Source organism: Drosophila rhopaloa, unplaced genomic scaffold (genome assembly GCF_018152115.1).
Source record: "Drosophila rhopaloa isolate 14029-0021.01 unplaced genomic scaffold, ASM1815211v1 contig_3, whole genome shotgun sequence".
Lineage (NCBI taxonomy): Eukaryota > Metazoa > Arthropoda > Insecta > Diptera > Drosophilidae > Drosophila > Drosophila rhopaloa.
Genome location: NW_025335123.1, coordinates 12144433 through 12163465, shown reverse-complemented (window position 1 = coordinate 12163465; position 19033 = coordinate 12144433). Strand labels below are relative to the sequence as shown.

The 19033-nt window shown below is 38.1% G+C and overlaps 4 protein-coding genes across 4 annotated transcripts; 2 read left to right on the top strand and 2 right to left on the bottom strand.

The window, feature by feature from the left end:
• Positions 1-1918: 1918 nt before the first annotated feature.
• On the bottom strand, positions 1919-3800 carry LOC108041289 (vitellogenin-3). Its single transcript, XM_017119181.2, has 3 exons — positions 3530-3800; positions 3078-3460; positions 1919-2745 (listed from the first exon to the last, which is right to left on the bottom strand). The coding sequence occupies exons 1-3, from the start codon at positions 3732-3734 to the stop codon at positions 2071-2073; spliced, it is 1263 nt and encodes a 420-aa protein (XP_016974670.1). The 5' UTR covers positions 3735-3800; the 3' UTR covers positions 1919-2070.
• A 1192-nt stretch (positions 3801-4992) lies between these two features.
• Positions 4993-6488, bottom strand: LOC108041290 (probable RNA 3'-terminal phosphate cyclase-like protein). The gene is made up of 3 exons (XM_017119182.2): positions 5574-6488; positions 5299-5452; positions 4993-5225 (listed from the first exon to the last, which is right to left on the bottom strand). The coding sequence occupies exons 1-3, from the start codon at positions 6384-6386 to the stop codon at positions 5041-5043; spliced, it is 1152 nt and encodes a 383-aa protein (XP_016974671.1). The 5' UTR covers positions 6387-6488; the 3' UTR covers positions 4993-5040.
• A 243-nt stretch (positions 6489-6731) lies between these two features.
• Positions 6732-7796, top strand: LOC108041291 (gametocyte-specific factor 1 homolog). Its single transcript, XM_017119183.2, has 2 exons — positions 6732-7050; positions 7120-7796. Exons 1-2 carry the CDS (start codon positions 6856-6858, stop codon positions 7384-7386), a joined length of 462 nt encoding a protein of 153 aa, XP_016974672.1. The 5' UTR covers positions 6732-6855; the 3' UTR covers positions 7387-7796.
• Positions 7797-8694: 898 nt separating this feature from the next.
• LOC108041288 (programmed cell death protein 4) lies at positions 8695-18959 on the top strand. The gene is made up of 4 exons (XM_044461444.1): positions 8695-9260; positions 12103-13516; positions 13745-13884; positions 17881-18959. Exons 2-4 carry the CDS (start codon positions 12218-12220, stop codon positions 17951-17953), a joined length of 1512 nt encoding a protein of 503 aa, XP_044317379.1. The 5' UTR covers positions 8695-9260; positions 12103-12217; the 3' UTR covers positions 17954-18959.
• Positions 18960-19033: the final 74 nt, after the last annotated feature.

Sequence of the window (19033 nt, the reverse complement as noted above, 5' to 3'; positions counted from 1 at the left end):
AAAGAAATAATTTAATCCAACTGACATTTCGTGTCGTATGTGTAATTTTTATGAAAACTATGAAGATAAAGATTAAAAAAAAAGCAAATAATATATTTGTTGATTTTTTTGTATCTAAATAAATAAAATGGAATATCTATTTATTTTTTGTCCTATTGAATGCTTTATCAGAGGCTTTTCGGAACAGCCCTTGTTTCAAGTTGTGCGCAACAAAAGCGCGCGAGAAAGCGCCAAAGAAATGCTCGCTCTCCCTCTCTAACTTTGAGAATTCCCTGAAAAGGGGGTTTCGTAAATTGGATTTATGCATATCGGCCAATGAATAATATAAGTGAAATTCCTGCAAGAAACTTGGAGGGCTCCACGAAATGCCAACGTCCCGGCGTCCTTGTGCGGTGCGCTCTCTTTAAGATAGAGAGAAGCAGTAAGAGAAAGCATTCTGCAAGCTTTGAAAACAAAAAACAGAGGGGAAAAAGAAAGAAAAGATAGCGTGAACGAGAAAGCATTTCTAGGTGAACGGTGATAAGCTTTAGATATTACGGCGTATTCCTCTACTACGTTCAGAGTTAAAGCAAACATGTCACGACATGCACAAACAAAAGACGGCAACTGTTGTCATTCTACTCCTGTCACTTAAGCTATCTCCTTCTTTCTCTTTCGCTCTTTTCTGGCTTTGTTATTTTCACTGCCTTTTCTAGTTTGTCTATTGCATGTGATAAAGTTCAACTTTGACATTTACACCGCGCATGCCCGAAAAATAGAGGAACAATTGAGTTTGCACAGGTTGGCGAGCGATGTTTTAAAGTGTAAGCGCTAACGGTAAACTAAATGCATCTTTTAATTAAGTGCATATCAAGTGGCGGAGAGCAGAAACTAATTACCTTACTCCTACCCTACATATACAAACGTGTACATTTTATTACGCTAACTTCTATCTCAAGTTCACATACCTCATAATTAATTACTTGGTTTAATGAACACCAAGGGTGTACTTCTTTATTTACACATTGTTCACGTCTGAAAAACTACAAAGCTTTAAGCTTGTTTAGCATGATTTTAAAATAATGAATATGATTATTTCTGATTTATTATATTTAATCCATTTATTAAATTTTTTTCGGCCACTTTTATTAAGTGCACTTCGGAATCTAGCTGCTTGTCCATCTTCATTTTTCTACAAAACTTTTCCAAAAAATTTTGGATGTACGCTTTTATTAGGTGTCATAATGGTATTATAAGCAAATGATTATTTATCATGTTTTTTGGGCATCTGCTTAAGATAATTGTTTAATGCAATGTACATACTTATGTATGTACAAATTTATTTATAATTTTTAGATCAATATACATATTTGGTTGTGCGTTTATTATCCAAAAGTTGAATATTAGTATATAAGGTGTATATTATAAATATTTATTTTGGCAACTCCCAATTTTATCTTTACCTTGCGACTTACACGAGCTTTTTTAAATCAGATCTACAATTTTGGAATATATTTAGTTTTATTAATTAATTTAAAATCTTTACGAATCAATCAACTTTGTAAGCGATCACAAAATATTTTTAAAATATACGAATGATGCTGTGGTTAATCACAAAATGGGATAGGGATCCGAAAGCTGAAGATACATACATACATATATACATATGTATGTATTTACATATGTATGTATACCTTTTTAGCTGCGACTTGATAACATTAATTTTTTCCCATATTTTCTAATCTAGATCATAAAAGGGATTAGATAAATAACTTCTACATGATTGAATTTTCGTTTTATCAATGAAAGACTATGCATGTATACATATCTGACGACACACACGTGTCGTATGAGTAATTTAGTGAAAACGAATTACTTGATATTTCGTTTCATGAGCTTCTTTGCTTGGTTTAAATCCATAAATTTTATAAGTTAAACGTTTAAGTTTTTTCAGAAAATTTGCAGCTTTTATTTTTTATGGGATTTTATAAGTTTTTTTTTTATGATTGTTCAATGGAACTTCTAAACTAGACTACGTTGTTTTCCGGGTTTATCTGAGTATCAGAAGATAGGATGCCTGGGCGATACGACCTAGTTCTGGGCGTTGTGGACGCCGTGGTAGGAGGCCTGCTTCTTGGCGGGGCTGCGCTGGCCGAAGGGGCTCTTGGGGTTGACCTCCAGGATGTAGTCGCCGCGCAGATCGAAATCGGTCTGCAGACCCATGTAGGCGCGCTTGCCGAAACCGTCCTTCTCCTTGTACTGTTTCAGGGAGTTGGCCGGAACGGCGGGGAAGTTGCGCTCACTACCTGGACGCACGGACTCGGCAAAGTAGCGGGTGGCCCGAGCCACAGCCTCAATCACATTCTCCGAGCCGGGAACTCCGGTCGAGGGTCCATTCGGATAGAAGTCAACGTCACCGCAACGGATTGGGGTGCCCATGGCGTAGGCGGAGGTGTGGATGGCATCTACGAAATCGGCATCGCCGCGGGACAGACCACCCAGAGTCTGGGGACGCTTGGACAGAGCCTTGGCGGGATCCAGACCGGTGATGCGGCGCAGCTTGTGTCCAGTTTGGGCGGTGAACTTGTTGCCGGCAGCTCCGGCCACATGGGCGCTGATTCCCTGGCCAATCAGATGGATGATCTCCTGGGGCACTCCCTTGTTGCTCAGCTCGACCAGGGTCTGGCCGATCATGGCACCGGTGTTCTGCACATCCAGCATCGCGTAGCGCTTGAAGTTCGTCAGGGTGGAGCCGAGGTCGATGATCTGTAATTTTCAAATAAATCATATTTTAAAAATGCTTTCAAATTTCCTAACTAAATTAAAATTTAACAAAATCTAAAATGATTTTTTTCAAGATAATTCTGATTAAAGATAATTCTGATTATCCCTAATGTTTAAGCTGTTCATGGTTTTTAAATATGTTTTATAAGCTTTTGAGGGGTTTTAAATATGGAGTTTTAAGGAGCTTATCCCTTAAAAAATTCTTTATAGTTTTAATATAAATAACTCTGTTATTGAAGAGTAACGGATGATAGGAAGGTGGTTTAATTTGCAATTAAATTCAAATTGAACCCATTTGTAGCTTGAAAACTCACGATCAAATCGCCGCTGGAAGCCTTGGCCGATTTCCACTGGTCGGCTGCCTCCTCGCTGCTGGTGGACTCGTAGTCGGAGCTCCTCTGCTGCTGCTGCTGCTCCTGGGCGTTCTTCTGCTGCTGCTGGAGGTTGTACTTCTGGACGTAGGCCTGGACCAGCTTGCGCATGGCCTTCTTGTTGGCGGCACTGCTCTGGGGCAGACCGGTCAGCACAATGGTCACCTCATCCTCACCGAATCCGGGCTGGGCCTTGGCCGTCTCCACGTAGTTGTTCAGCTTGGCCTCCACCTTCTGGCCATTGGACTTGATGATCCAGACGGGCACATTGCTGGGGCTGGGCACAAAACTGGGGGTCAGATCGTGTTTGATTTGGCCAACGTGGTCTGGGGATTAAGGGTATTACACATATCGTTATTATTTTCAGATCATATATATTTATCTATTTTACTCACAGATCTTTTCGATCAGCTTGGCTCCCTGCTCCAGGGGCTGATTCTCCAAACGCTCCCAGGTGATGTCGTTGAGCGAGGGCACACTCTCCAGATCGGAGGCGGTTAGCCACTTGGTCGGCTTCAGCTGCATGTTGGAGCCATCCTTGGAGGCATGGGCCGCCACCAGGAGGCAGGTGGCCAGCAGGCACAGGCGCATCATCATCATTTCGGGACTGGGGATCGGAATCAGAATCAGTTCAGATCGGGACAAACGTTGAACGACGTTTGATGGCTTCTTCCAGTCCGACTTGTGGCTTATATAGCGCTCCGATTCCGTAGATGTGCGAACTATTTTCTGCTGACCACAGGAAGTCAGTCGTCGTCGGCTGTCTGGCTTCTAGTTTTTTCTTTCCCTAACCCTCCGTTCTGCTGATCTGTCGCCGGATTTTAAGTGCAAGTCAGGGAAAATTGCAATAACCGATTATTTTCGCATGTGTTTGCCAGCGGTTCCCTTATCACAAAAAGGTTTTTGAACCTCTTACACTTGACAAAAAAAGATTTGTAAAATTAACACTTTCATAAATCACCATAGATGCCTATTCCGCCGCAAGGACATCGTTCAAAGTGGGCTTAGAATTTGTTGATTAGAACACCACTTATTTTTTTGGACACAAACAAAAACCAGCATACTCCAAACAATTTGATTTCAAATTTTGTTCTTATTTATTAGGCCAAATACAAATTAGTTTTGTTAAGATTTAAAACCCAAATAAATGTAACTTTTTTTAAAGTAAGATTTCTTGAAATCGATTTAAATTTTTGTCTCTGCACATATTTTATAATTTACATTGATTAGACTTGAACTAGCAACAAACTTGCAACACCTGCGTCAAATGAGAGATTCATCCGCTGATGTGACCTGACATTGACCTCCAGCGATTGGAACCCGGCCAAATTCAAATCAATGACCTGGTGAATAATGTATGTATCAGAGAACTGAAAGGTTGAATATAATCCTTGGCTTATTAGTCAAATTTCCTTTTTAAAAATGGACTGAATCCTTGCATTTTTGATGATTACCAAAAAAGCTTTTCAAAAATTAAATATTGTAAAGAATGAAGGATATATATAGATTTTTCGATACATATATTCATATATGTTTAAAAGCAACGAAGTTATAATTATAAATCATAAACTTGCATTGTTATTAAACATTTATATACACCTACTTGTTTCAATAGGTTCCGCTGGATTAAGAAACAGCTTAAGCCAACCAAATAAAAAAAATACAAAATCTAAAATAAGCCTACATAACATGAAAGAAATAAGAATGAATAAAGTTATGTAGAACGTGATTAAGCGAAATACTACGGTAAGGCTAAAATATATATGAGCAATTGGAAATTTGATGTAATCTGAATTGTATGATTTAAAAAAACTCTCACCAAATACAAAAACACTTCCACGCAATAAAATAAATTAAATTTATAATTTGTCATAAAAAATAGTTTATTCTTAGCCTAGAGAACAGTTTATGTCACACGCTTGTTTATGTTCGTGTAGCCGATCCCGACACAAGCCATAAGTACCTTTTGGGCACCTCGCACATCCTCCGCATCGTCCTCGTCTTCCGCTTCGGGATTCTCCAGCTTAAAGGTGATCGAGAAAAAGTCGCGCAGGTGTTGCAGGAAGTGAACCGTGTAAGTGGACAGAGCACCTAAATTAAGTTAAATAGAACCAACATCAATTGAAATATAATCTTTTTAAATTGTTATGATCTTCAATCTAACCTGTGAGGAATTTGGATACGTGCTTTTGGCCCAAAGCTATATAGAGTGCTGCCAGCCATTGGTAACTGGAATCCACACAGCCACCGCGGTAAATCTCGTCTAACAAACGCATTGCTACTTCCTGGCCCAGATCCTCGGGTATGGAAGGTGTGTCCTTTAAAGAAAATGAGAAGGGTTATTGTTTGATTTATAAAACCATATAATTCCAACATCTGGTATAACAGCAAGGATTGCTTCACCTCGTGTGTTATATTTTTGGATTAGCCCCGACTCACCGACTCCTCCCTTGTGTTGGAATTACAATCGGCGGCGAAGCACACTCCATCTGTGGTCTCCGCAATCAGACAAATGCCAAATCCAGGTGAATTTCCCGACATCTTGCCCTTGTTCTGATCGGTATAGATATAGACATCGGGCAGGAACTTCAGCATACAGCCCTTGGCAGCTTCCACGGTGCGATTGGCCATCGCGGGGGATACTTTGCAGGCATAAACTGTCCCACGGATGCGTTTGACCATGCCCTGCGACTGGAATTGGATGGCACGCAGACTCTTCCGCACCGGACAGCGAAAGGTGATCTCTCCGCCGCCCAGAGGAGCAACTCCACGGCGGATGACCTTCAGTTCGAGACCCTCGTCGACCAGGAGGAATCGCTTGAGCAGAGACAGCGCTGCACCTTTGATGTGATCGACCGATGGCGAGTCCTTGCTGTTGGTCACGCCGCGCAGACTGCACTGTAGCGGATTCTTGCAGAACGGCCCCAAGGCAATTAGGGCGTCCAAATAATAGCCAATTCCACGTTGGACACAGCAATCATGATGGATCTGACCGCCGTGTAGCAATCCCGGAGAGAACATGACACTCGTGCCTGCGGGATTGAGCTCGATCTTGGTTCCGTTGGTGATCTTGTCCAGGAGGCGGATGAAATTTATTTCGTATTCCCGCAAACCAGGGGCCATCTCATCCTCCGCACGGATTTGGGTGATCTTCACCGGTTTGCCGGACAGGCAGGCGAGGATAAGGCGCTGCTTGAGGAAGTTGCTGCCGCGGTAAATCAGGCAATTGCCCTCCTGGGCAACGGGCGGCATCTTTGAGTCCCTAAATGCTCAAATTAATCCAAAGATTAAAAAAAAACCTCAAGGCACGTGCGTTGAAAGGAGGTAAACAACGGCAATCGGCGGGTTATCGCTTATCGATACACGGCAGCAGTCTGGCAACGCCCTTCTGTGCTGAGCACTGCAATACTTGTCTACTTCACTCCGAATAAAATAAATATCGTATTCAAAAATTAATTTAATTTATTTTCACATACTTGAATTTGTTTTTTTATAAGATATTAAATTTATATATATATATATATATACATAACATATTTAATTGTAAATTGGGATACAACAAAGCAAACAAAATGGCCACAGGTTAAAAGAAAATCGCGGTATGTTAACAACCCTGTCGTCTATTTAATTTTGATATCGCCGCCGAACAGAACGGATGTCTAAATAGAAAAAAAGTAGGCGAAATATAATAAATAAGTTCATTAGACTAAAAGTGTTAAAAATGTCTGAAAAAAACTACTCTGTGAGCGGTCCGAATTTTGAGGAGTACATCGTTTGTCCTTACGATAGGGTCCATCGTATATTGCCGGTCCGTTTGACTTATCATTTGACCCGCTGTGCCAAGAATTTTCCCTCCTCCAAGATGGTGCACTGTCCATTTAATACCACCCATTTGCACTCGGTTGCCAACATGCAGGTGGGTTTTCAACTGAACATTGGAAGGTAATTGTAAAGGATATAAGATTTGTATATGTACGACTTGCAGAGACATGTCATCGAATGCCCGAATCGGTCGTCCTTGGAGCGCTACAAGTTGCCGGATATGTTGCCGCCTGTGGAACCCCGATCCAGTGAGTTTATTGTCGAAACCACCGAGGATTGGGACGCCGAGCCGCCGACCCCAACTTACAATCCCCAAAGGTACTGCGAAAAGGAGTTCATCATCCGTAATCCCCAGGGCGCTCCACCGGCTGCTCGTCGCGAATTCCGAGAGCGCGAACGCAGGCGTTTCTTGGAGAACAATCAGTTTTAGATCTCTAGTTCCATGGCATACATAACCCCCTTATATATAGCCACTTTCAATTATTGTATACATATGTATGAACATACATATGTAAATTGATACAGTACTAAGAAGCGCTGATTCTTTCGTTTTTCTTGTTTTCTTTACCCAGCAAATTTTTTGATTCTGTTTATTTTTGTCGAAAAAAGTTGCAACTTTACGATGAATTCTAGGAAACAGTTAAAAATATAAAGTAAAAATTTGAATTTAATTTAATTTATTTGAAGACAGTATTATCAAACGGTAAAACAGATGTTTTCTTTTCCTTTACACTGCTCACTCGCTGAATAAAAAATATGTATTTGCTTTTCTTATCAAATCATAAGTTAAAACGTTTAATTTAAATTAAAATAAAATTTTCGTATTATACTAGGTAAAATAGAGAATGTTTAAATTTTAATTTTTCTCTTTCGCTGCTTCTTGGAAAAGAACCGCAATTTTGCGTCGTTGCCACTATTTTGTGCGATAGTTTTTTACGGTGAATACTGAGATCAAAGAAACGAATAATACAAATAGTTTTCACTAATATTAATTTACTCATTGTAATTCAACTACTTAACTATCTTTATACGTTCAATAATTAATCAATTATATGTTCAATAATTTTTGAAGTGTATTTCAGTTAGTTTCTTTAAATATTATTTTTATAAAGTTAAAAAATAAACTCAACAATAAAAAATCGTACTATTAAAAGCAAGCAAAGATCGCATTTTATTTATGTCTGTTTTCGTTTTCACCTGTGTCAGCAACCCGACAATTATAAATATTTTTCTTGGTTTTTCCGTTAACAGGGGCTGTGACTTTAAAACTGCTTGAGAAAAAGCGCGTTACCGAAAATTCAACAGTCTGGCAGCCTCGAGCCTTACAAAGTCTTGAATTTATTTTGATTTAATAATTTTTTAATGAAAGCAGTTACCATAAATAAAAACTAAGGTTTTATTAAGCACAAGTACAGCTAAGTAATATCATTGTTTTTAAAAATTGGAGCTTCCCTCTCACACAGTGATGAAGTGAGCGAGGCAAAGGAAAGGATATCAAGAGTATATTAGTTATTTAAACAGCAAGAAAACGCGTATTTCTTTAAATGTGCTCTCTTTTGCACCTAGTGTGTATCTTAGACTAAAGCCGGGAATATTTAAACTTGAAAGTTGGAAAGGGGGAAATACGAGAGCCTTTAGAGCGAAGAATATGAGTTTTGTTTCTCGGAAAACGAGAGTGTAACTCAAGTCGACCCCCAGCACTTCAACGAAAACGCTATAAAAGCGCACGCCGCGTTGTGCTCTCGCTCAGTCGAAGTTGATTTTCCACGGCGTGTTGTTGTGTGCGCCAGTTACATTCAGCGGTTCTCCATCCTTTTTGCTTCATCAAAAGTTCATATAGCTTTGCGAAAAATAAAAACAAAATCAAGGCAAAGGAGCAGCAGGCAGTTACAAAAAAAAAAACAATAACAGCAACAGCTCCACCACACACACAACTGAATGGTTGTGGGTGTGTGAGTTTCTGTATGTGTGAAGGAACCCTCTATTAAGCACACACATATGTGTATTTTTTTCTGTGAGCCATAAAAGATTTGAGTGCATTATTTTGCCACTCGCCCCCCACCCCACGCCAATAAGAAGAAGTGGGCGAAAAAGGAGACCACGAAAAAATAACAACAACAAAAAAGCTTCCAGCGCATAAAAGCAGCGCAGCCGGCGTCGACGTCGACTGCAGTGGGCCAACGTTGTTGTTATTGCAGTCGCGTCGCTTGTTGTTCTTGTTGCAGCATCAGAGCGAGAGATAGAGAGAGAGAAAGCGAGACAGATAGATAGCAGAAAAACAGGAGAGACAGATAAAGCACTGAGGTAAGTGGCAAAATAAAAAAAAAGATACAACAGCAACAACATCGATCTTGACGAAGAGCGATTAAAGTAAATAAGAAAAAACTGCCGGCGAATGCGCGTACAAAAGCACAAGAATGCAAAACAAAAATACAGTCGCGTTCACAAATTGATTCCAAAAGCTGTTTTCAACTAGATTTCGTTTTTTAAAAAGTGCTAAAATTTCGGATGTTGTGATGCCTATTTGATCCAATTGGAAAAATGTGGAATTTTGGTGTACGTGATAAACACGACCGGCACGCACGTACGCACCCAAAAAAAAACGAAGAAAAACAAAACTAGGAAAACCGGCCAACAGGGGGCGGGGTTTGTTTTTTTTTCATTTCTGTCTGCCCAAGTTTCTGTTATATTTATTTGTTTATTTGCATTCGGAGCCCTCGTCGAAAATGTCCATGTCATTCGATGCTTCTGCCTTGAGTCTTTTTTCTCGTATTTGTCCACATGTCTTTGGTTCACAGTATTTATTGTGAGCTTAAAACAAATTAATTATACAAAACAGTTCAGTTTACTGTTCTTTTAACTTTTGAAATATGTACTATATCGTGAAACCAAAAAAAACTCATAGTGTATTTTAATATCTTTGAAACTGTTTTGAATTTTACCATATCTTATAAAAAAAATGGTTTCTATTCAAATAATAATATAAATTTGGTTATTCATTTGAGTGATCTGAGTGACTAATATTTTTACCTACCCTGTTAAAAAAAATAGCATACAATGTTGCGACTCACTTCGATTCCTCTTTTTATTGGCCTTTGCTGGCTTTTTGCGAAATTTTTGCGACGCAATTTCGACAGCGTCACTTTTATGCTTTTTCCCTCTCCTTTCTCTTTCCTTCTTTTCCCCCACCTCCCTTTCTTTTCCTGATTTTCGGGGTTAAAAAATAATTTCGGACACGCATCAACAAAGAGCAAAGGAGTAAACGAGATGGGGTAGCAGCCAAAAAAAGTTTGTTTTGTTGTTATCAAAAAAAGGGGGCACAACAAGTGCGAAAGAAGAAGAAGCAGATGGACAGAGAAAGGAAGGAGACGGCAATAAAAACATAGAAATTCGTAAGGCGCACTAAATTTTCAAGGTTAAACCGGGCAAAACAAACATAAAACCGGTTACAGCATACATATGCATATATGTATTCACAAAAGGGGAATACATAAGAATAAACGGCCAAATGTTTGCAAGAAGAGGGGAAACCAAAAGCGACGCAATATTAAGCACATACACCCGAAAACAGGCGCACAAAAACAACTACATACCAACAACCAACAACAACACAGACATGCGGCTTTTTTTGGCACCGTATCTTTGTTTTTATTATTATTATGCTTTACATGGGTGGAAAAAGCATAGTAGAAGAGTGGAAATTTAATACAAATTTTAAAAATAAAAACTGTTTTTATGAATTTGGATTTTAAAATTAATTATTCCTTCAGTAATAAATTTACCGAAGCTTTTGATTTGAAACATTTTACAAAACAATTTTTATGTTTACTTTGTCAGTTTAAATATAAAAAAAAAGTTAAAGAAATTCAAGAAAAATTATTGTTTAATATATTTATGCAAAAAAAAGGCTACACAATAACACAAAAATTGCTTACACACATAAACAAGGGCAACTTTCAATTCACAGTTAGTGGAAAAGAGATGGCTCTAATGTTTGTGGGGGTTGCAAAGCTTTAACGGTAACAGAATTATGTAGTCTCTTTATTTTTGTGGTTGTTGTTGTTGCGTGACCTTGAAGTTTGACTATAGGGGAGTTTCGATACACGCTGATATCGCTTTCTCTGTCACACCCACGCCCATTGACAAAAATTTGCTAATTCCAAGACGCAGTACCGTTGTATACAGATGCGGTACTAATACTAGCTCTGACGATGCGAAAATGTCTTAGTCTTTTTACATTTTGAAATAATAGGTCGTAATTTTGATTTTACGAACTTTTTAAAATTGTCTCCACATTTTTATAGTTTTTTTTATGTAAAAATGTAATATATAAATATCAAACCTTAAATCAAATAGCTTACCCTTCAAAAGTAAACGGTTGAAATCAAGGAAATATTGGTCCAAATTCAAAATTCTATATTTTTTTAACAGTAAGTGTATATTGACTCTTTTTCTATTGTAACTATATTACTTCGAATTATTATTCAATTAGTTGTGTGAGCTTAAAACAACGAGATAAATTACATGCAGGCCAACTAGCTTATTTTATTTTTAGTTTATAACACGCCACATACAAAGGAATCTTAATAACAAAACAAAACAATAGGAACTTTTAAAGAAGAGGTGACTTTGAGGGGGGATGTCGGCTACGTGCCAAAAATTGTGTGTATTTGCCATGAATTCCACAAACGCGATGCACAATAACAAACAAGACCTTCGAAAGCATTCCAGCTCAAAGGCAAAACAAGTAAATTAAACCCCATCAAACAAGGAAATCGAACCCTCTGAAAAGTTCTTACCTCTATAAGTCTTGTCTTCTTTTTATTTTCCTTATAGTCTAGTTCAATAAATGCACCAACAACCATGACTTAAAATTATACATACAAAAAATTCATATATTTTATTTAAATAAATTGAAATACTGAAATTCTACGATTTCCCAAAAAATCCATTCGGATCTGTTTAGCTGGTGTCAAAAACTGTCTAGAGTGTTTCATTACCATTTTTTACAAACATTTTTTTTATAGAAAGACTATTTTATATTGTTCTTTAAATATACATTTTTCTCTACTGAAATAAATTCTATATTCAACGTCTTTAACATTTTAATTGGACGATTTTCCCATTTTCTTGCTGCACTCTACAGATAAAAAGGACGCACCTGGTGTCATAGTACAAAATCCAAACTTCCGAGAAATCCTTGCTGTGCATTCCAAGGGAGAAAACGAGGGACGTGTTGTAGAGAGTGAGACATCGCCAGTATGGAAGTGGAATCGAATAACAAACGCGCCACCAACGGCGGCCGGCACTCACCGCCGGCGGAAACCGATTCCAAGGAGAGTTCCGTGGAGCGGGAGCTGAACGGTGAGATTCAGGCGGTAGAGTTGAATGGAAGTGGAGCCCACTCGAACGGGCATATAAAGAAGCCGCTGCCCGTGGAGGATGGCAGGATTAAGCGAAAGGCCAAGCGGCTCATCCAAAGACAGAATAGCGGTTCCGGCGGCAGTCCCAATCAAACCAATGGCAATGGAGCCGTTTCCGTAGCTGGTGGCACTGCATTACCGCTGGCAGTCAACGGCATCCTGCCTTCGCCCGGCGGCTATGTGGTCCCCCATCGCCGCTGGAAGAATAGTCGGCGATCGAGGAACCTTAATCGTGGCCGGGGACTACCAAAAAAGGGAGGAGCCGGAGGCAAGGGCGTCTGGGGATTGCCCGGTTCCGAGGCTCTGGCAGAGGTCTATGAGGATGAAAATGATCCCAATTACGACAGCGAATGCAACGATCGGAATGTGGAGCTGCGCGAGGTGATTACGGAGATTACACCCGAGGAGTTCTTCAAGCTGGCGGAGCCTATTGTCTTGGAGTACTATGAGCATGGGGATCCGCACGAGGTGGCCGTGAGTTTCGATGAGATACTGCAGGGTCCGTTGCGGGAGCATATAACCAGCATTCTCGTGGAGATCGCCATGGATCACAAGGACTCGCAGCGGGAGATGACCTCGGTGCTGATCTCCGATTTGTACGGCAGGGTAATTACCGGCAAGGATATTGAAAAGGGCTTCAACATGCTGTTGGCCAATCTGCCGGATCTCATCCTGGACACTCCAGAGGCGCCCATTATGCTGGGCAACTTTATGGCCCGCGCCGTGGCCGATGACTGCATTCCACCCAAGTTTGTGGCCAAGGCGGAGGAGGAGCTAAGGATTCTGGAGCTCGGTGAACACGCCGAACAGGCCCTACGCCGTGCGGACTCGCTGCTCCACAAGCAGATTTGGGCCCATTTAGACAATGTGTGGGGAATGGGCGGTCCACTGCGTCCGGTGAAGACGATCACCAAGCAGATGGAGCTGCTGCTCAAGGAGTACATATCCTCCCGGGACGTCTCCGAGGCGCAGCGCTGTCTGCGAGCCCTCGAGGTGCCACACTATCATCACGAGCTCGTCTACGAAGCGATTGTGATGACACTGGAGTCCCTCAGCCAGACCACCGAGGAGTCCATGTGCGAGCTGCTTAAGCAGCTAGATCTCACCTGCCTGGTGCTTCCCGCGGGCATGGAGCAGGTATGTTAATCCTGAAAATGTGGCTTTCAAACTGTTTAATTTCACATTATACATTGAGCGCAGCTGTTGAATAACTTAGTGTATATCTATATAAAGGGATTTATTTAAATTTTCCATATTTAAATAGTTAATTGCCTTAGATTTCTAAAAAGTATAATGAAAGTTGTACAATATTAAATGATAAACATAATCCTTAAATCCATTAATTTTTTAATCCGTTCTTGATAGGGTTTCATGCGCGTCTTTGATGACATGGCGGATATCGTTCTGGATGTTCCCCTGGCCTATATAATACTCGATCGCTTTGTTGAACGCTGCAATCGCGCCGGATTTCTTACCGACAAGATTATAAACAATGTGCCATCGCGGTAAGTTTTGAATATGTGCAGTTTGAAATCAGGAATACATATCTTTTAGGAGGTCTTAAACTTATTAGCTAGAACAGAAAACGGATAGATACTTAAAGATACTTATAGATACATACAGATACTTAACAATAGATAACTTTGATATCTTTTGAAATATAATTTGAGTCTATTAGAATCAGATGACTATATCCTTTTGTTTACAATTGTGTAGATAATGTTTCTTCTTATTTCCACATTCGACTTATACACATATGTGGCCTTTTAATGTTTTTGTTGCCTTAAGAAATATCAATTGATAAGACTTTAGAAAATGAAACGATAGCCCACCTGTTTATGGAAATATTAATACATCGGCACATACAAGAAAACATACTCAGTTAGCAATGAGAGCGAGACGTGTTTACGTAATCTTAGCAGCCATAAAGACAACACGCCCCCAAAGTGGTGCCCCCTATAAAGAAGGTTTATACATTGTTGTTTACAATTAAATGCATGTACATATGTATACTCTCCATATGAAACAGGGCCTATCGATTAGATCGTCAACTATTAAATGGTATTGGTTAATTGTTCATAACAACTCGCTGTTTAATTTGATAACGAAATTAACTGAATGTCGATTATTGAATGATTTTGTTGTTTGCTTATTCTATTTTTGGCGAAGGGTATATCTAAGATTTATGGAGGTTGTTTGTTTGCTCTAATTTGTGCCTATGAGTGCAAACACATGACGGCGAAATAATATATCATATATAGAAATTATGGATGCATTGTTAAGTATAAGTTATGCTTGAAAACTCATTTGGTATCTGCCACCGTAATATCCTTTTTTAAAACAGTTGAATGAAGATCATTCGTATTATGATTTTTTTTTCAATGAATATTTTTTTGAAAAAAATAAAATCATGTTTTCATAAAGTAGATACATAAATATATTTAGATGTAAATAATGCATATATTCTATAATTTTTGCCGCTGCTGTGCTTAGATATGTATGAATTGTTGTACTTTTTTTTTTGCCGGCTTCGACTTGTTTATTATTCTCCTATTTTTTGTTTTCCTCTTTTTTCTTTTTTTTTTGCTTTTGGCTCAGTTTCTTATATAGACGGATACATATAGACGTGTTTTGTTTGTGGCCAAAGTGTTTGTCTGTGCGAGCGTATATGTTTGTTTATGAAATTTCTATTGCGCAGTTTAGTTTCGCATTTTGGAATTAACTTGACGGACGACGCGTCATCCGTTGAGGCAGTCGCCGATTGTTGTTGGTTTTCTTTTTATTGTTTATATTGTTTTTCTTGTCGTTTCAGTTGTTGTTGTTGCGCCGGTTTATCAGGTGCCGGCTAGTTATATTTATTTTTATACCGAGTTCTTGCCTCTTCTTTGCGATCAGCTTCTTATTTTTCATTTGTACTTTCTGTTTCTTGGCTAGGGTATTTGTTTTTAAGTTGTTGATCAGAAATAATATTGGTGTTAACTGGTTTTTTGATATCCTATTATTGTAATAATTACATATATTATTGTATAATGTGGCTGATATCTCTAAAACGGTTAGATTTCAAGACTTACAATATATTTAAATGTTATTTTTTTACTGAAGATAATAATTTATTGAAAAACATTGGAGAAAGAAAATAGTAGATGGAAAATCTTTCAATTGGATGGCTGATTTTTTTTTTTTTTTTACTAAAAGGTCATTCACTCATCCACAGAAACAATCGAATCATTGGATTGTCCGTATTATAGAATTTCAGAAAAAAAGCACTTGTATATCCTAAAGCTAAATAAGTTGGTTGACTGATTTATTTTACTATTTAACAGTTAGGACGGTATTAAACACTTCGGCTTCTTTTCAGTTTTTGTCTTTTGTTTTGCAAAAGAAGTGGCTTTTATCGATATGATTTGTGATGGCTTTGAAGGGGGGATGTGGGCGGGCGTCTCTTATTGATTGCTTTTTATCGCGGCAAACTTTGCAATGCTGATTTGTTGTTGCTTGTTTAAATTTTTTTTATTATTGTAGTTTGTTGGTGCAACAACCTGCAAGTGGCTCAAGATCGTCTTGGGGTTTTGTTTGCTGTGGTTGGGTGCTAGTGTTTGTGCGAAGGTAAACATGGCGGCAAAGTTGCTGTTATCGACCTGCTTGCCACTCCCACTTTAGTTGCTATCTTTGTTGCTGTTGCCTATGTTGTTGCTTCTGCTACTATAACTGCATTTGCATTTTGCATTCGCCTTGACTGCGGCTATTGCACTTTGCCACTTTTAGCGGAGGAACAACAACGTAACGCGACAGCCACGACGACGACAACAACAACAACAGCAGCAACTGCAGCAGCTACAACAACAACAACAGCAACAACATCACATATTGCACTTACACACCAACAACAACGCCAACGCAACTGCAGCTGCAAAAAGCTTACAAATAAAAAAAAAAAAGCTGAACTCAATGCCAAGACACTCAGACACATAACGGTTGATGAGGCCGAGTGCTGACAAAAAGCATAGCTTATTCCTAGCTGACTTTGAAGGGGTTCTTTCAACACAATTAGATATTTAAAAAAGTTATCCATAAGATACATCTGTATCTAGATATATTTTGAAGTAAGATGCACGCATGATAGGATATAAAATGATATTGCTTCCATTTGTTAAAAGCTTATGGAGAAAAAATTTAACATTTTAAAATTACAGTTCAGTTTATTGGTTGTGATTTTGCAATAAAAAGATGGTAAAAGATTGGTTTAGTAATTTCTTTAAAGGTTTTTAAATTTAAAATATGAATTTGTAATAATGCATACAAAATTCTTTTTAAGCGCAAATTTCAATAATTTTTTTTTTGTATTTTGTTAGACTTGATAAAAAATTTTGAGAATATTAATTCTTAAGATGTAAATTGGCTAACCTGTCAGCACAGTCGTTCAGATAGCTTCGTTGGGGGCTCTGCACTATTATGATTTTTTTTTTTATCTGTGTATTTACTTGTGTTTGTGGTCGCCCGCTGCCGCAATTTTATTTGTATCTTTTTATACATTTATGTATTTATTTGTGCATTTTGTCCCCCACTTGGTCACATGTGTGAGTAAATATGTATGCATGTACATATATTTATAGAAGCAACAATTAAGGCTCCAGCTGGTTGGTATTTTTGTTAATTTTTAGGGAAATCCTTTGATTGGTCAGCAGCTCTCTGAAAAAAAAAAACTAGTTTTGATTTCTTCCCCCCTCTCAATTTTGTGCACCCGCTACTTTGCACAGCTGTTGTAGAGAGAGAGATTAAAAGAACTGAGAACCAGAGAGAAACCCCAAAGAGAGCGCGAAAAAGGGTCAACGGTTGAATGAACTTTTGTGCAAATTCGTTGTTGTTCTTGCTGTTTTTGTTGTTGCCAAATTTGCGCCAAGCATTTTGCAACTTGTTTTTTGTTTTTTCCTCTTTGTTTCCTTGTTCTTTGTTTTTGCAGCATTGCATTGCATTGCATAATTGTATAATTGCTAAGTGCGTACGGCAAAGCGAGAAATAGAGATTAAAATTGTGCAGTTGCATTTTAAATGGATTTAATTGTTTGTTGTTATCTCTTTGGGTTTCAGAGCAATATTTATATGTTCATATTTAAATCACTAATGTAAGAGGATTGATTAAAAACCAGTTGATATCGTATCCAATGGTGTTATCTTTGTGATCAGTTTTTAATAAATAATAATGAAAAATATGAATCTACTCTTCAGAAATTGTATTTAATGTGGATATAAGTACAACTTTTGATGTGGTTTTAAATTTCGTATTTTCAACAACTATTGAGTTATGAACAAATAATTTAATGACATCCAAATTCCGAAGTTTGGCCTGACAATATATGTAACTATCTTTACTTTGTTATCTAAAAGATAACATAACATCGATAGTAATTTCACTTTTTTGTTTACCAAGCTAGCCCATATTATTAACCTACTCTTATTGATTAACCAATTTCTGATCAATTGCCCCGATTTGTATATTTGCAGCGGACGCAAGCGTTTTGTTTCTGAGGGCGATGGCGGTCATGTGAAGCCGGCTACCTTGCCCATGCGCGATTAAATCGGGGTTACGGAGGCATTTTGTGTTTATATAACGACTCCACCCCAAGGACACCTAGAAGGGACAACAGTAAAACAAAACAAAAACACCAAATTATTAAAAGGAGAAAATCCACAGGAATGCAAAGAATACAAAAAATGGATAAGAAAAAAGACGAAAAGAAGAATTTGTCGCAAATCTTGATAAAAATGAACCTATCCTCAAGCCCTGAAACGGTCACACACACACAAAACAACAAACAATCAATCGGAATTTGATCTCCGTTTAAACTATATTCATAATTATAAAATTTACATAAACACCTACAACGTATATCTTACCTACATGTAACTAAAAACGTAAAGCGGAAGTATATTTTAAAGATTTGTAAAAACGAAATGAGTGAAAAAGATCACAAAAAAAGAGAATCCAGCCAGAGAAATGGAGAAATGAGAATAATGGGGAGTTGTGGGTTTTCTTTCCGTTAGGATCGATCGCATATGATAAAAGATGGAACAGAACAGCAGCGTACTTAGCACGCTGTCATTATGCCACTTTAAAGCAAAGCATATTACTTATACGAAACTGTTATACACACTCGTACACCCCAAAAAAAATCGGTTGAAAAGTTGTATCAAAATTATGTTTAAACTACCACTGTTATACAGCCAAGACAACACACAAATTCCATTGATTTGAAATTCAGTAAGCCAATTTGGTTACTCACTCCCCCAGCGCATTGTCATGATGTATTTCCTTAATTTTTGTAACCTTGTGTGTTAGACAACTAACATAATTAAGCTTAATTTTACATATTACATACATTTACCTACGGTTCACATTTTTCTCGCTTGCTCTTTTTTTTGATTAAATAAACGTTGCATTTTATAATATAAGAAAAAGACTTTTGCTTTCGCCCATTTATATTTTTAATTGTTTACACTTCATGAAGAAACAAAATTCGACATTCTTACACATACGCCCACACATCTATATATTAAATATATATATATACATATATATATATAAACTATTGTGTTAAAAGCAGAAAATATACATAAAAATAAAATTTAAAACAAAAATGGCTGTGTCTTTAATAAT

Excerpts from the sequence above, each read along its gene's own strand:
- LOC108041289 (XM_017119181.2), bottom strand. The coding sequence starts at position 3,734 with ATGATGATGATGCGCCTGTGCCTGCTGGCCACCTGCCTCCTGGTGGCG. Across the intron at positions 3,461-3,529 it reads CAAGCTGATCGAAAAGATCT|ACCACGTTGGCCAAATCAAA; the intron begins GTGAGTAAAATA and ends CTTAATCCCCAG. Across the intron at positions 2,746-3,077 it reads CTTCCAGCGGCGATTTGATC|ATCATCGACCTCGGCTCCAC; the intron begins GTGAGTTTTCAA and ends TGAAAATTACAG.
- LOC108041290 (XM_017119182.2), bottom strand. The coding sequence starts at position 6,386 with ATGCCGCCCGTTGCCCAGGAGGGCAATTGCCTGATTTACCGCGGCAGC. Across the intron at positions 5,453-5,573 it reads CCAACACAAGGGAGGAGTCG|GACACACCTTCCATACCCGA; the intron begins GTGAGTCGGGGC and ends TTTTCTTTAAAG. Across the intron at positions 5,226-5,298 it reads CGTATCCAAATTCCTCACAG|GTGCTCTGTCCACTTACACG; the intron begins GTTAGATTGAAG and ends AACTTAATTTAG.
- LOC108041288 (XM_044461444.1), top strand. The coding sequence starts at position 12,218 with ATGGAAGTGGAATCGAATAACAAACGCGCCACCAACGGCGGCCGGCAC. Across the intron at positions 13,517-13,744 it reads TTCCCGCGGGCATGGAGCAG|GGTTTCATGCGCGTCTTTGA; the intron begins GTATGTTAATCC and ends CGTTCTTGATAG. Across the intron at positions 13,885-17,880 it reads ATAAACAATGTGCCATCGCG|CGGACGCAAGCGTTTTGTTT; the intron begins GTAAGTTTTGAA and ends GTATATTTGCAG.
- LOC108041291 (XM_017119183.2), top strand. The coding sequence starts at position 6,856 with ATGTCTGAAAAAAACTACTCTGTGAGCGGTCCGAATTTTGAGGAGTAC. Across the intron at positions 7,051-7,119 it reads ACTCGGTTGCCAACATGCAG|AGACATGTCATCGAATGCCC; the intron begins GTGGGTTTTCAA and ends TACGACTTGCAG.